Source organism: Camelus dromedarius, chromosome 2 (genome assembly GCF_036321535.1).
Source record: "Camelus dromedarius isolate mCamDro1 chromosome 2, mCamDro1.pat, whole genome shotgun sequence".
NCBI lineage: Eukaryota > Metazoa > Chordata > Mammalia > Artiodactyla > Camelidae > Camelus > Camelus dromedarius.
In genome coordinates this window covers 62,666,407-62,682,604 of record NC_087437.1, presented here as the reverse complement: position 1 = coordinate 62,682,604, position 16,198 = coordinate 62,666,407, and the positions used below count along the sequence as shown (strand labels likewise).

General features: G+C 43.0%; 1 protein-coding gene across 10 annotated transcripts in view; it reads left to right on the top strand.

Annotated features, from left to right (window-relative positions):
* KALRN (kalirin RhoGEF kinase) overlaps nt 1-15,792 on the top strand; it is a 608,090-nt gene extending 592,298 nt beyond the window's left edge. For 7 of the 10 annotated variants that reach the window (XM_064494426.1, XM_064494420.1, XM_064494419.1 and 4 more), the window contains 7 exons: nt 123-244; nt 707-838; nt 2,742-2,906; nt 5,304-5,382; nt 10,948-11,148; nt 14,142-14,280; nt 14,855-15,792. In XM_064494426.1, coding sequence (XP_064350496.1) covers nt 123-244; nt 707-838; nt 2,742-2,906; nt 5,304-5,382; nt 10,948-11,148; nt 14,142-14,280; nt 14,855-15,400 — 1,384 coding nt within the window. In that variant the 3' untranslated portion in view covers nt 15,401-15,792. The remainder of the gene's footprint in view (nt 1-122; nt 245-706; nt 839-2,741; nt 2,907-5,303; nt 5,383-10,947; nt 11,149-14,141; nt 14,281-14,854) is intronic. The other 3 variants (XM_031454545.2, XM_031454538.2, XM_031454542.2) reach the window with 2 other exon arrangements.
* The last annotated feature ends 406 nt before the right edge of the window (nt 15,793-16,198 follow it).

The window sequence follows — 16,198 nt, the reverse complement described above, 5'->3', positions numbered from 1 at the left end:
AGGGAACAGAACAGAGATTAGACCTTGGGCCAAATGATTCAGCTCAGCACTCCATGCACCATTCCTTTACTATCAGCTGTCTCATGACTGGACTTTAAAGGGCATCCTTTTGGTGTCCCTAGTGATTCCGGGGAAATCACCCTGAAGATCTGCAATCTGATGCCCCAAGACAGCGGGATTTATACCTGCATAGCAGCCAATGACCACGGCACCGCATCAACGTCTGCTACCCTTAAAGTGCAAGGTACAGTCTCTTTTATTAGTTGAATATTTTTATTCTGTTTTTAATATTGTTTTAATTTGTGATAAAATACACATAACAAAATTTATCATCTTAACCAGCTTCAAGTGTCCAGTTCAGTACTGTTAAGTGTATTTGCATGGTTTTGCAGCCAGTCTCCAGTACTTTTCGTCTTGCAAAACTGCAGCTCTGCACCCATTAAACAACGACTCTCCATTCCTCATAGTCCTCTGACCAAACTGTCTCGCCAGTGTGCAGTAATTAGCCCGAGGAAGAACTTCAGACAGCAAGGTGTATCTCCCAGGTCTCCCAAGGGCCAAGAGAAAGGTGTGCCACTGGGTGGAGAAGGTCATAGGAAACATTTGAGACCTGGGTTAGGTAACATTCCCTAGGGAACTTCCAGCCTTGGTGTAAGATGCCAAGTTCTGCAGAAACAGCATTTGACCCTAGTTTCTGTCCTGGTAGGTGTTCCAGCGGCCCCTAACCGCCCCATTGCCCAGGAGAGAAGCTGCACCTCCGTGATTCTCCGCTGGCTGCCCCCATCCAGCACGGGAAACTGCACGATTTCTGGTTACACCGTGGAGTACAGAGAGGAAGGTAAGCCATCTCCCCTGCCCTCCTCTGTCTAGCTTCGTTTCCTCGTAAGGAGGTCCTTCAGGGTCATGAAACTATTTGATCAGCTGTTCCTTCTTGTGCCTTCCAACTCAGCACAAAGGCCTCAGTGCCAAAGGACAGGCGGCTTTGATCTCAAATACCAAAATGATAATGACTCCGGGCAGGTTTCAAAGTACCTTCACATGCATTTCCCTACTTCCAAGCCCAATCACCCAGACAGGGCCAGTCAGGTCTGTTTTATAGGTGAGGAGGCTAAGGCTTAAAGAAAGTTAAGAAACATAAGGCTGGGGTTCATAAGATGCAGAGCTGGCGTGAGCGGCCCGGTCTCTAGTTTGCTAACCTGTGATCTTTCTCCTAGAGTAGTAACTGGGGTGGGAAAAGCAGAGCTCTACACCACCCCCGACCCCCAGACAAAATTCAGAGATCAGAGATCTCTATCTAAAATTATTCAACTTTTAAATGTGTTACACTTACATGCTGAGTGCATACAGCTCCTTAGTGGTTAGAAATAGCTGAGCCTGAAACCTATTAGCAGGAAGAATGAGTTAAAATGAGATGCCGCCAGGAATTGTTAATAATACATCTCTGAACCACATAATAACTCACACTGAATTGAAAGCAACTGCTTTCACCTGGAACCTGTTGACTGCGATAAACGCACAGCCTAAAAGTTGAGAGTTATGTTTTATTTAGTGGACATTTCTGAGGACTCGTACCCCTTCAAGCCTGGGGTGACAGCCTCCCAGATCCTCTGAGGGACTGCTCCGAAGATGTAGGGGAGGAGCCGGGATATACAGGAGTTTTTTTACAACAAAGGCCAGGTAGTCGGAATGTTAAAAGATTACTTGTTAACTAAAAGAAAACCGGGCATCTCAAGTTAAAGAATTTAGCGCTTTTCTATGTATGGGAGGGAGCAAACATTTGGGCTCATTGAATTCATTCTTTTGACAACCAACTAGCTGTCTAGGGCCAGTATCCTGTCCTTTCTTATTCTGAGTCCCCTGAGGCTGCAGAGGCCGGGCTGCAGACTCGTCTTCACTGTGGGGGGTGGTGCAGCGGCTGATGACTTGACGGCTTCAGCATTCTTTGTTTACTGATACTGTTGGCGGAATTTTTCACTCACAAACTGGAAGCCTTTATTTCACACCACTCTCCATTACTCTTCTTATTCTAACCCTTCTTTTTTCTATTAAACAGGCCCTGTGCAGTTAAAAAGCTATTTATGTTTGCCTCTTTCGTTAGCTGTTCACGGTGTCTCCCAACTCAGCACAAAGCTATCAACGCAGAGCTGAAACTGTATTTGCCGTGGCTTTATTCAGGTCATAGTTCATCTTATAAACTGAGATCTCTTGGGAAAAAGTATTTAACCTTTTCTGAGCCTCAGTTTCTTCTTCTGTAAAGTGAGACCAATGCTCCCGACCTCCCAGGAGTTCTGTGGATTTAAGTGAGAAGGTTACGTGAGAGAATTACAGGACTCCTCCGCAGTATTTTACATGTACGCGGTGCTCAGTGAGTGTTCATTTCCCTTCTGTTTCTATTTCCAAATGCATATTTCCTCCCATTTTGTTATTCATTCACAATGTATTTTCTTGGCCTCGTTACACATTTGCCACATGTCTGTCCATTCTGCGTGCTCTGTGTCTTTTCTCTCTCTCGGGTGCACATTCGAAAATGAGCAGACGCTACAGGCCTGCTGCTTTCACAGCTTCATATGTATTCGGTCTTTTAGGAAATGGAAACCCGCAGGCTTTCAAGGCCCGAAGCAGTGACCACAACTGTCCCTTGAACGGGATATGTCAATTTTCCTTTCTTTGTTTGCTGAAGGTCTTTGAAACAATGTCCCCCTGGCCTTTTCTTTCCCTCTCCTCGAAAATCTGCACCCTAGGTTCCCAGGCCTGGCAGCAGTCGGTAGCATCGACCTTGGACACATACCTTGTCATCGAAGACCTCAGTCCTGGGAGTCCTTATCAGTTCAGAGTCAGTGCCAGTAACCCCTGGGGCATCAGCCTTCCCAGTGAGCCCTCGGAGTTCGTGCGACTTCCAGAATATGGTGAGTCCCATCTGTGCCCGGCACCCCAGGTGGTGGAGACAAGACACCTGACCTACTGTCACGGACCCACTGGCATGTCAGGCCACAGGGCTAGAGGCGACCTGGATTTGCTTGTCGGCTTCTGTCAAGTAGCATTTCAGAGGCCTGACAAGGAAGGTTTCCAAAAAGTATGATTTCAAGTGTCTTGGAGCAAAAGTTCTATCTGCCACCCACGTCACCCCTGGGCCTGCCAGGTTCCCGGGCACCTATGTGTCACCTGTGTTCCTAAGCATCCTTGAGTGACATGGATGCTGTCTAGCCCTCTTCTGAGACAGGAACACCAAGCCTCCTCTTCCCTGGGAACACTACCAGGCCTATTTGTATTTTATAGCATTATGGGCAGCCCCACTCAGCAATTTAAAATGGGGAGAGGAAAGCAACCTGGTGGAAAGATTTGAATCAAAATGAGTATTTGATAGTTTCTCCACCCCTAACCCTCCCAGAAAGTCTTCTTTTTTTTTTTAACCACATTTTTATGTAGCTGTGTTGAATAATTAACTAAGATATCCATTTAACTAGCTACCCATGAGTATTTTACAAATGTGGTCCTCATTTTGCTCCCCTATTCACTATCTCATCAAGCCACCTTGGTCCCAGGGACATTTTGTAAGAGGAAACATGTTAACCTAAAGAAATCTCCAAGTATTGAGGTTTTGGGCGGGGCCAGACAGTAGACGGTGTATGTGGGGACAGGGAGAGGGGGTCACTGTACTTAAAAGACAATGAACCTGTCTCGGCTTAGGGGAGCCCGGAGTCTCCAGAGGAGCTGTGCAAGCCTCTCTAGGGCCTCAGGCTGCAGCCCCGCCCTTGCAGTTAACTCCGGAAATGCACCCAGGCCCCTCTCCACAGCCAGCCCAGCTCAGCTCTGCTCTGCTCCTATGGGCCTGTGACTCCCTGGGAAACCTTGGCCCTGCTTCTCTAGTTCCTCAGAATTCAATATGGATAAGCCATGTCCAACCTCAGCCCGGCTATGCTCTGGGCAGCCTGAGGTGACTGGGGTCAGGAGAGACGTACTGCAGCTTGACTGTTCAGCTCCCAAGCCGCGGCCTAAGTCCCACCCGGGATGACGACTGCTCACGTTGTGCTTCTTGTGAGCCTTGGTCCCCAGCAGACAGCACAGATAGGTAGTGTGTGCGCGCGAGTGTGTGTGTGCACGCACGCGCATGCACACATGTGTGTGTATGTGTATAAATCATTGCCTGGAAATTAACACATCAGACAAGGTACTGCTGCCAAAGATTCTGCTCAGGCGTATATTTTGAATTAAGCTAAACATTCAGTATACAGGATAAACTCATTAATGCTGAGAACAAAGCGGTGGGAAAGAGCAGTGCTTAGAATGTTTTGAGCGCATAGCTTTCCTTTTCTCCTTGGCCTTGTAACTCTTCCCCTTTCCTCTCTGCCGCGGCCTCTGCAGCCCTGCTTCTCACTGGCTTTTCTAGGCCTTCAAAGTGCTTTTTTTCCTCCCTTTTAATTTTCTCTATTAAATTTCTATTTGAAAATATCCAGAAGTTACATTTCTGATTGTCTGAATGTTAATGGATAGAGGGACCCCCTAGTTGGAAAGCCCACCAAACAGGTGGGTAAGCCCCCCTCCCCCCAGATGTGTGGGTCCTTGTCCACCAACGGACAAAGAATTCTCAATAGAGGCAGAGGGACAAAGTTAAAAAAAAAAAAAAAATGAGCTGCTTTTATTGCTCAGAGAGGAAAAGAAAGTGCTCCAGTGGGGAGCCATCAGCCTGGCAGCCGGTGGAGACATCTCCAGCCTCCCTCCACACCCCCTCCCCACCAGGGCCACGGGGTCTCTGATAGGAAGACTCTGCCATCGCGATCTTCCCTCTGGTGGGGCTAGTCATCTTCCACTATGGGCTCTTTCCTCCCGTGGAGCTCAGCCCTAAAACTGAAACTTCAGGGGGAGAAGGAGAAGAAAGAGATACTGGGATATGTCCTTGGGATTAAAGCAGCAGTTGTGGAACATAAATTGTCCTGTTGTAGGACTATGTCGTTGGAATTAAGGAGCCACCTGTGGCATAAGACAAGTGTCCTGCCTTTCCTCAGCCTGGCACTTTCCTTCCCTCGTTAATCAGCCAGGGTCAGTAAGCCTGCCGAGTCACCTCTCTCATGGACTTTTCCCTTTGTATATGTAGATGGGACAGGGAATCTGACTCCGTCATGTCCGTTTCCCCTTGGATACTGTTTTTTAAAATAACATTTCAGAGAACCGTGGCATTTTCCCACTGAGTTAGACTCCATATTTAGTCACAAGAATTGCTCTGGGGATGATGCCAGAGCTTTTCTGTTAACCTTTTTGTTACATGACTTCCGCAGTAGAGTAAATGGCTTCTCTCTCTTCCAAAGATGCTGCTGCTGATGGCGCCACCATTTCTTGGAAGGAAAATTTTGATTCTGCTTATACTGAGCTGAATGAAATTGGAAGGTAATAACCCAGTTTTCTGTTTTCATTCATGAACACTTAACATCCCATCAGAATAATGACTTGCTTTTCTTATTTTTTGTTTCTTTCACTAAGTGCATTCTGTCTAGATTAAGAAAAAAATAGAATATTTTTGTGTATTTCTATGTCTCTTTTTTTTAACTTTTTAAGTTGAAGCCTTTATTTGTCAACTCTCAGCCTTTCTACTTTTAACATAAGAATTTAAGGCTCAACCTTTCCTTCAGAGTACAATTTTAGCTACATCCTGAGTTCTGACATGTGGCATTTTCATTATCCTTAAGTTCTAAGTATTTTTCCTTCAAGTATGATTTTTTTTGATCCAATTGTAATAGAAATGTTTTTAAATTTCCAAATATATGAGCTTTTTAAAAATTATCTCTAACTTAACTACATTGTGGTTGAAGAACTTGTTCATTATAATACTGATTCCTTGATTTCTTTTGGGATTTGCTTTATGAGTAAAACATGGTCAACTTTCCTAAAAAGTTCCATGTGTTCCTGGGAAGAATGTGTAATCACTAACTGTTGAGTACAGGTCTCTATATATGTCCATGTGCCAATCACATTGTTTATGGGGATTTCTATTCCAACCCCCCACTTCCTCTCTCTCTATTAGAAAACTATGTCCTCAAAAATAAGAAGGACAAAAATGTAACTTTTCACAGAATATAGAAAAAAAATCTATCACCTGTCTCACAAAATAGTTGTTGAGAAGGAACAAAACGAGGTTCGTGCCCATGATGCGCTGGTCTCCGGGTGGTCTACGTGAGAGAACATGGGTGGACCTTGCAGGTCGCCCAGCCTCCTGTAATGCATAAATAAGAACAGCCACTAGCTACTGGCCATTAGCATCTTCTCCATCGGTGATTGACGTCTCTCAGTGAAAAATAAAAATTCCCTAAGTGCCTGTGACAGAGGTTGTGGAGAGAGCCAAAATGCTTGTTATTGCTGTTTCTTAGGCAGGAGTCACAGTGTAACTCACTGTCCTTTGTTATAGCTCCTTTCATCAAAAGCTGACTTTAGCTCTACTTTCCTATCTTCTTTGTGCAGCCAAACAGAGAAAAAAAGGCCAGTGGAAATTTAAGTGGTGGTGGTGATGGTGATGTGTATTGAGTACTATCATGTTGCAGATGCTTTGCGGATATTATACAAAAATTATTTAATCTAATCGTTACAAAACCTTGAGGTAGTGTTTGAGTAGATGTCCCATAAAGGAAACTCATGGAGGTTAAGTAACTTTCTCCAGGTCCCACAACTAGTAGGTGTAGAACCAGGATTCAAACCCTGGGCTACCAGACTTTAAGCTTGTGCTTGTATTGCTAACATACGTTGTTTCTTGTTATAGCAATTGTTGTTAAAAATAAGCTCTAGGAATTGAAATCTAGTTTGCTCCATGATGTTAAAGTTTGTGAAGCTATATATGACCCCAATAATAAGCAAGTCAAATCCCCATCTGGTTCTAAATGACATTGGTTCCATCCCCTTGATATACCAGTTAATTCTCCCTGAGGCCTGGATTTGCTGTTGATTGCCATAGGCGAAGGCATGTTTTACCTTAAAGAGAGGGATGTTTTGATGTTTCTCAAGGGGAGATCAATTTTCTGATCTGTTCAAAGCAATCAATTTTTTTTAATTTCATCTCCAACAGCCTGACACTTTTCCTCTCTCCCAACTATAGTCATCATATGTTTAGAAGATCCTCTAAAAATGCTGTATGGCTAGCAGAATGGAAATAAAACATATAGATACTTTATGAGATACATGAAGGATATCTGTGCCAGGGCCATAGAGGTGAGTCAGCTTTCCCCACCACACCGAAACCAAGAATGCTTGGTCTGTGTGACTCTCTCATTAAAAATAGCTCTCCAGAAATTAAGTACTATAAAAACCAAAAAGAAATATGTTGACTCCTATAACCCATCTATAGAAGCAAAGAGCACATGAGTGTGGCATATTTAACCAGAAGTAAACTATAGGCCCCCTTCCATCTTAAAGAAGCCCAAAAGTTATCCCTTGGGAATGCTGACTGGTTACCTATACAGGATCTGAAAAGGTAGTGGTACCAGGCCTCCAGATAAGGGCGACAGGTTGAACGCAGGCATCCATTTTCATTCCCTTCTGAGACTTCACTGAATCCACAGTAAAGGAAATTTTGAAGCAGGCACATGAAGATGAGGACATTGGTATTAGAAGCAGAAAAATAGGTGAAAGTGACGAACGACTGAGGGACCTGAGAAACTCAGTCCAAGACAGTTGGTGGGGTAAGGTGAGCGCCAGTATCACTTTTTTTTTTTAATTGAAGTATAGTCAGTTTACAATGTAGTGTCAATGTCTAGTGTGCAGCACAATACTTCAGGGGTATAGGAACATACATGTATTTGTTATATTCTTTTTCACCATAGGATATTACAAGATATTGAATATAGTTGCCTGTGCTGTACAGTATGAACTTGTTGTTTATCTATTTTATGTATATTAGTTAGTATCTTCAAAGCCAGTATAACTTTTGCAGCAGAAAATTCCCTGAAGGCTTGGGTCCTGGCAGCATCCAGTACCTCTGGAAATGTGTCTTAGGAAGATGCTAAAATTGGAAAGACTGTCTGAACCTTGTTTGAGAAGAAGCTGTGGCTCCAGATCTCCACCCCAGCTTCGGGTAGTTATATGATTGTCCTTCCAAGTCCAGGAAAACCATCCTCCGGGAAGGGTAAGGCAGAATGCCTCTGTTCTCAGGGACACAAGCACAGCTGCGAGCAAATGGAACTCCACTCCCAACAGGACATTAATGAGGACATATAAATGCTAGATGCTGAAGACCACTGCTCTCTTACCCACCAGGCCTCCAGAGGTGGACAGCCAAGGCTTCATCTTCTAGGCAGAAAAGTAAGAGAGTCTTTCTCTGGGGAACCTGACCAGCTCAAGAGGAAAGATTTAAAGATACTGACTTTGGATTTTCCCCCAACTAAATAGTCCCTTCAGATCACCCTGTAGTGAAGGTCAACTTGACAGGCTCCACCCCCACACTCAGAACTTCCAAACAGCTTTGTAGTCCCCAACTTTTAAAAGAAGACAACTTTTGATGCTGGCCAAGAAGGAATAAGCCCATTGTAGCCTTTCCCTCTCACTGATTAGAACTAGAATCCTTGGGCAAAATGCAAATATTAACTACCCGAGGATTCTGAAAAGTAAGTAACAGGGAGATTGGGGAGGGAAGTTAACACCTGCAAAATACAAAGACAGTGGAAGGGAATTTTCTGGTTTTTTTGAGGTTTTCGGGTTTTTCTTTTTTCTCCTTGATCTCCTGGCTTTGACCAAAGGTGGGCCAAAATCAAGGAACTATGCAGCATGCACAGAGAGCAAAATCTCCAAGAGAAACCCATCCTTATGCCAAAAGACAGGAAGAGAGCAGGGAGATTCCTATTTTTCCCTTCTTCTTTCTCTTACTGCTTTACCAAGGGCATTCATGAAGAAGTGTATGGTGATGCAAGAGGCTAAAACTCTGATGGAATTCCATCTTTCTGGCCAGAGGAACTACAAAAAGGGTCCATTTGAGCTAAAGAATATGCGGGAAATCTCGGTGAGGAGAGAGCTAAATATTTTTATATGGGTCCTATGCAAAGGATTCATAATGCTTTGGACATTAACAGTTAACATCATCAATCATCCTAGAAGTTAGAAAGCAATAGAATAATTCCTTCAAAAGTTTTTACCAGAATTATGTGCAGCCAAACATACAATCAAGTCTAAATGTATAAAAGAACATTTTAGATATGCAAATCTCAAATGACTTACTTCCCGTGCACTTTTTGCTAGAAATGATTGAAGAATGCATTTTATCAAAAAAGGGAAAAATAGTCATAATTTACTAGAGGTTCAGCTGTGAGCAGCACTGACATAGCTGCAGTAATGGGAACAATGAATACTGATTACAAAATAGTTCTCTTGGGAGGACAGAGGATGAGAAAAGTGCTTATGTGGTGGGGACAAAGGAAGGAAAGAGACTAAAATCTCATCTTCCATAATGAGATGTCAACAGATAATAATTAAAACTGAAAAATCAAGATGTAGCCACACAAAACATACTGTATTTAGTGTCATAGAAATAAATACCTAAATAATCAGCAAAATATATTAAACTGTTATATTAAACTACCTCAAGGGGAAGTTAAAGTGGGGACAGGTGAAGGATGAGATACTGTTGCTTTTAATAACAAAGCTTATTAAAGTTAATTGACTTTTTAAACCATGGGGATGTATAACTTTGATAACACAAAATGTTTTTTAAAAATTAAGGTAGCAGTACTTTGACATAGCCACTAATTCAGGTGCCCTCTCCTCAGCCATCAGTTGTTTCCCTGTATCCAAAGTCCTCCGGAAGGAGTCACCTATAATAAACAAACAAGAGAGAGTGCTGTCCAAAACCCAGAATGGCAATTTATTAATTGATGATATAAAATAGAATCCCCCATTTGACCAAATACTTGTTTACTATGCCAAGAATGATGTCTGGCATATAATAGGCTTTCAATTAATATTTGTCAAATATTTGCTTCATTGATTAGGGCATTCTCTTCTTTGGGGAAAATCTATAGCAGAAAAAAAAAAATTATCATTATCAGAAGTTGCTTGATGAACACAGAGCCAGGCCAAGGAGTCAGTTGGACAACCTTAGTGGTGGCCGTGGTGTCTGATGCATCCATTTCTGCTAGAAGGGTGGCCTGCCCTTCAGACCCTGGGTGAGGGCACCTCTGGGACAGGCCTTGGATGGTGCTGCTGTGCCACCTCTTCGAGCTTCCATCTCTCAACTTCTTCCTTCCATTTCACTCTCTTACCACCTTCCAAAGGCCTGCAGGTGAGTCTAGGAACCATTCTACTTCAGGCATAACTAATTTTGCTAGATGTGAAAATGACACAGTGGTTATATATTTTTAAATGTCCTTGTCAGCTAGAGATGCAAACTAAGTATTTATGCGAGAAATAAGATACACTTAAAACACCCCAGAAAAAAAAGGCAGGAGGTAGGAAGAGGATAGATGAAGGCTGGTAAAATGTTGATAGTTATTGAAACTGGCTGCTGGGTGTATAGATCTGTTACACTATTCTCTACTTCTGTGTGTACTGGAAATTTTCCATAATAAAAGGATCATAAATACAAAATAAAATGAAAAAATACTACCTCTTTAAAAATGTTTTGAAATTATAGAGCAGAATTCCTCCTACTTTAATATTGTTACTGTTGTATTTTACAGAAATATAGAAATATACTCTTAGAAAAGAAAACTGAACCTGTGCTTAATGATCAAAATGACAGAGAAATACATTGACTAAAAATGTTATTTAGTTTTTCGCATCTCAAAGAACCCTACAATGCTAAGGACGGAAACAAGGTTTTTGTAAATGATAATATAATTAAAAATACAGGAAAACAGGATTCCTAATGAAATGTCACTGTCTGACTGCTTCAAATAAAACTTTACACATCCTTGAATAAAATGATACCGAGCTAATTGAGGAATCTTAGCAAAACACTTTTTCCCTTTTGTTTTCCAGAGGCCGTTTCTCCATAGTAAAGAAGTGCATTCACAAAGCTACTCGCAAAGATGTCGCTGTGAAATTTGTTAGCAAAAAAATGAAGAAAAAAGAGCAGGCTGCCCATGAGGCCGCCCTACTTCAGCACCTGCAGCACCCCCAGTACATCACTCTCCATGACACCTACGAGTCCCCCACTTCCTACATCCTGATTTTAGAACTGTAAGTACAGGTGTCATCTCTTCAGAGTGGTCCCCAGCTGTTTGGGTTATTTATTGCCCACAATTAATGGAAAAGGCAGTTACATTTTATACAGTGTCTTCTCGTTTACAAAGTGTTGCATGTAACAGGCACTCTCCCCTCCATTGTATAAAAATGTTATTCCCGTTTTATACATTAGATAATTAAGGAGAAGGAAGGTCATTAGAACTAGTTCCTTAGAACTAGGAAATGGAGAAGCTGGGACTTGAACCCATATCTCTCTCACTTCATTTTTCATTTTCTTTCTCTTGTGGGCTCTTGGGCTGGGCAGGGATTTAGGAAAAGCTTATTGACAATGGGCTTATTGACAGGGGTGGTTGAAATGAAAGAGAAGAGCTTGTGCATCCATCCACTGCCCAACATCCCCAATCTACCACCCAAGAAATTCCTTTAAGGATAGAATCTTATCTCTCATTCCAGAATTTCTAAGAACTCAGGCAACCGTATACTTGGGGCCACGTACTGGGCCCCAGCACAGAGCAATAAAATCAAAGTGGGAAGAGAAATCTTACAGAGGCTAAAGAGAACAGCCTTTTCAGGAGTACTGAGCCCTCATGGAAATGTTACTTGATTAGAACTGAGGAGGCCCTGGCCCTGGAGACATTTACACCAAAGATCAGTGCCGTATATGGCTCCACGTGAACCTACGTTCAATAGAGAAGCCCTCTATTTACTGCTTTTCAACTCTCATTTTCGTCTTGCTTTTGGGTGTTTATTAATCTAGGTGTGTGTGTGTGTGGGGGGCTTTGAAGCAGTAACTTACCATAAATTTATGATGAAAAAAAGCCAAAATGAAGACATCTTAGACCACATTTTTTAATTAGTTGAAAAGAAACAAGAGGAAACAAAACCATCACTGTTAGTATTTGTAATCCTTTTGTGATACTTGACTTTCTATAGCTGTGTAGTAGCTGGTAAGATTGTCATTTTGGACTTCATAAATACACTTACAGAAAGCCTTTCAGAGCCTAACCTGTTTGTTGAGCGCTTTCTAACTCACAAGGCACATTCTGTCAACAGGGAACTATCCTTGTGTACAAGTGACAATGTGTTGTACTTGAGTCCCAGTAAAAGGTATTGTCACCTGTGTGCCAAAGTGGTACAGCAGACCCAGAACCTCTGCCCCTTCAGACTTGCCAATTACCATCCCAAGGGAAGGTGTTGATTACCAGGCCACCACAGAATATTGGAGAGAAGCTGTTCTTGGCATGGAGAACCTGGGTTCTAATCCCCGCTCTGTGATTTGGGGCAATGGACTTATTTTCCTGGGCCTCATCTGGGAAGTCTGAAGAAGTATTTCCACTTCTCAGAGATGTTGCAGGGATTAAATTAGATGAATATTGCACTGAACTAGTTTATCAAACACTTACTGAGCACTCACTGTGTAGACCTGGGCCTGGGTAGCAGAAACAAAGATGAGAAGTTCTAGTTCTTGACCTTGAGGAGTTATGTCTAATGAGGAAGTCTATAGATAAATGAGTGATTTCAACATAGCATGGTAAATGCATATTTTGGAGAGGTTTGTGGTGAGAACATAGAGAGGAACTTGGCCTGATTTGAGGTTCAGGGGTGACTAGAGGAGAGGCAGTGCTGGAGCTAGCCCCTGGGCTAACTCTTGGTTATGCCATGACTGTGGGTACCCCTTTGGTGGCCATCCAATGGCTGGTAGAGCTTTTCTCCATCAGGCAACTGAGGTTCTGATCCCTTAGTCTCAGGTGGGGCTTGGGTGTCTGCATTACCCAAGAGCTCTAAGGGTGAACTTGGTGGCTGAGACTTTCTGGTCTCCAAGCAGTTCCACACTTAACTTCTCTCAAATCACTCCAAGAAGGTCAGAGAGATGCATCTAACAAGCCCAGTCCTACTCTCCTCCATGCTCACCACTCCCACCCCAGCCTGGCAGGGTCAGAGGAAGGCAAAGAAGGCTTCCCTTGGTCCTAGCCTGTGCTCCTGTCAAGGAAAGCAGGAGGTGAGACCAGTGGGAAGGAACAAGCGAGGGAAGAGAATGGAAACTTGGCAGGGGGTTGTCAGCTGTGCTCAAAAGTAGTTTCTGGCTCAAGTTCCTCTGCCTGGGCCTCTCCTGGGAATTGGCCTCTATCAGCCCAGTGCATGTTAGAGAACAGCTGCCTGACAACTGGTCACTCCCCGCTCAAGAGGGCACAGGGCCCCTGAAGATAGTTGCCATTTGTTGAGCACATACTGTTGCTACCAATTATGCTTAAATGCCTCACTGTCTCACTTGATCCTTGCACAGTCCTCATAATGAAATAGACATTGTTGTTGTTGTTGTTACTACTCCTACTTAAAAGATGAAGAAACCAAAACACAGAGAGCTTAAGTGACTTGCTCCAAGCCCCCTGCCTGTAAGTGGCAGAACCAGGATTCAAATCTAGGTCTGGTTGGCTCCTGGTACCAGCTTCTCAGTCACAGTTTTAAGGTTGGAAAGTTGCCCAAGAGGGAAACGATTCAAAAAGGGGTCAGGAATGCCAAGGTCAAACTTTGCCTACTTTCTGTTTTTCCCTAACTAAACGTTGACAAGTAAAAGCAATTTGCAAAACATACGCGGGATGCCTTGCAGTCTCCAGATTCCAGTTACTCAGACGATTGCAAGAGTGCACTGGCTCTCTCCCTCCTTTCTCTGTTATGCAATCTAACCTGTCTTAAAGGAGTGTCAGACCTTTTTCCCTGTAAGCAATTTCAGAAGTTCACAAAACAGAATGTGTCTTAAATTTATACAGATTTCTTCCCTGAAGCACACATTCATTTATTTTCTTAATACAAGTTCTGAACATTGTGCTAACTGTGGGCTGTAACTAAAATATGCACGTGTTGCAATGTGGATCTTCATTTATAAGAGAGAGTGCGAGAAATCTTAGACATCTTACAGATTTGTATGTGTACTATTTTTCTGTTTCTTTGCAAGCATATTTCCTTTGCCTTTTCCTCCCTATTTTCAGGATGGATGACGGCCGGCTCTTAGACTACCTTATGAATCATGATGAGCTGATGGAAGAAAAAGTAGCTTTCTACATCCGAGACATCATGGAAGCCCTACAGTACCTTCACAACTGCAGGGTTGCACATTTGGACATAAAGGTAATAAGAAATAGCGACCCTAGCAGGGGAATGGTTAAGTCCAACCTGCCAGTCATTACCCTTGAGGGATGTAAATTCTTATTTTATTTTTTTAACTGACATTAAAGTCTCTGTGAATATTGGGTTGTCACACAATTTGTGTGTTATTTGTGAGTGAATAAGAACACACCAGAGTCACATGACCTCTGGGGTAAGAGAAGGTAGGGAAGCTTTAGCCACTTTGTCTGACTCTATAGAAGGAATCCAATAAATGTCACCTTCCTTATCATGGTGCTCAAAAAAGAAACTCCTGTTTTCCAAAATAAAGAATTTACCTTTTCTTAATTCAGTGCAGAAGTAAGGGCTAGTTAAGAAGACGTGATTTTCAATGTCCAACTTTTCTGAAGTCCCATCCAAACTCAGAATTTAGTTCAGTTTGAAGCCTCCTGGGCACTCTGCATAGGAAATGTCCCATACACGACAGGCTTGATCAAAGAATAGCAGAACCATGTTTGAACGGATGGAGTCCTCCTGGTAGTCAGAACAGAGAGCTGAACTTGCCTTCTCTTCTCCCCACCTCCTTGGATCTCCACAGCCTGAAAACCTGCTCATTGACCTACGGATTCCAGTGCCTCGAGTGAAGCTCATTGACTTGGAGGATGCTGTCCAGATCTCAGGTCACTTCCACATCCACCACCTTCTGGGGAACCCTGAGTTTGCTGCCCCGGAAGTGATCCAAGGCATCCCTGTGTCCCTGGGCACCGACATCTGGAGCATCGGAGTCTTGACATATGTCATGCTGAGCGGGGTCTCCCCCTTCTTGGATGAGAGCAAGGAGGAGACATGTATCAATGTATGCAGGGTGGACTTCAGCTTCCCCCATGAATACTTCTGCGGTGTGAGCAATGCCGCCAGAGATTTCATCAATGTGATCTTACAGGAAGACTTTCGCAGGCGTCCCACAGCAGCCACCTGCCTGCAGCATCCGTGGCTGCAGCCCCACAACGGCAGCTACTCCAAGATCCCCCTGGACACCTCCCGCCTGGCGTGCTTCATAGAGCGCCGCAAGCATCAGAACGATGTGCGGCCTGTTCCCAACGTCAAGAGCTACATTGTCAACCGGGTGAACCAAGGGACATAGCCATCTTGCAGGCCCCGAGGTTTCACATGGAAGTGCAGTGTGAGCCAAAGCAAGACTGAATGTGTCTGTAAATAATTCTGTTCATTATTTCACTCTACATGGTTCTCTGGATTGAGAGGTGTACCTCTTATACCTTGTCAGTGGTTATTCAGGGTCTGAGAGGCACTAAGATCGCCCCAAATCTAGGGACTTTCCAGAAGGTCATTCAGACGGGATACAGATGCTGAGTCACAGAAAGTATTCAAAAGCAAGGCAAAGGTAACAGGAACAGTAGCTGTTATGAAATTCTAATTGTGAGTTCCAAAATGAGAGGTTAACTGGACAAAACTTAAACTGACTGTCGTGAGTATAAAAGATTTCTGCCTTTGCTGAAATTTTAAGAAAAAATTCTATTTAACAGAGATGTCATGTATGTCAATTATTCTGGTGTAGATTACTTAGATATAGTTTCTTAATAGGATACATATACACATACGGTAAAATATATTCCATTCCGTTTTCAGAGTTTTATAATATAGAGATATATATGAAATCAATCATAAGTAACTTTGAGTGCTCCAGTTAAGACAATAACTTATTTACCGAAGCATTATATTGTTTTGACGAAGCACAATTAGATGACAGGTTTTTTAGAGCATTTTTTAAATCTTGTATAGAATTCTTTTACTAGAACCTGTGCATTAAGAGAAAGCAATGTTACCCTTTTGCAATCTGTGAACGAGAAGATTTTTCTCTCAGTCACAGGTATTTGACTCACATAGGTTCTGTTTATGAAATGCTACCCCCAGATTCACTGGC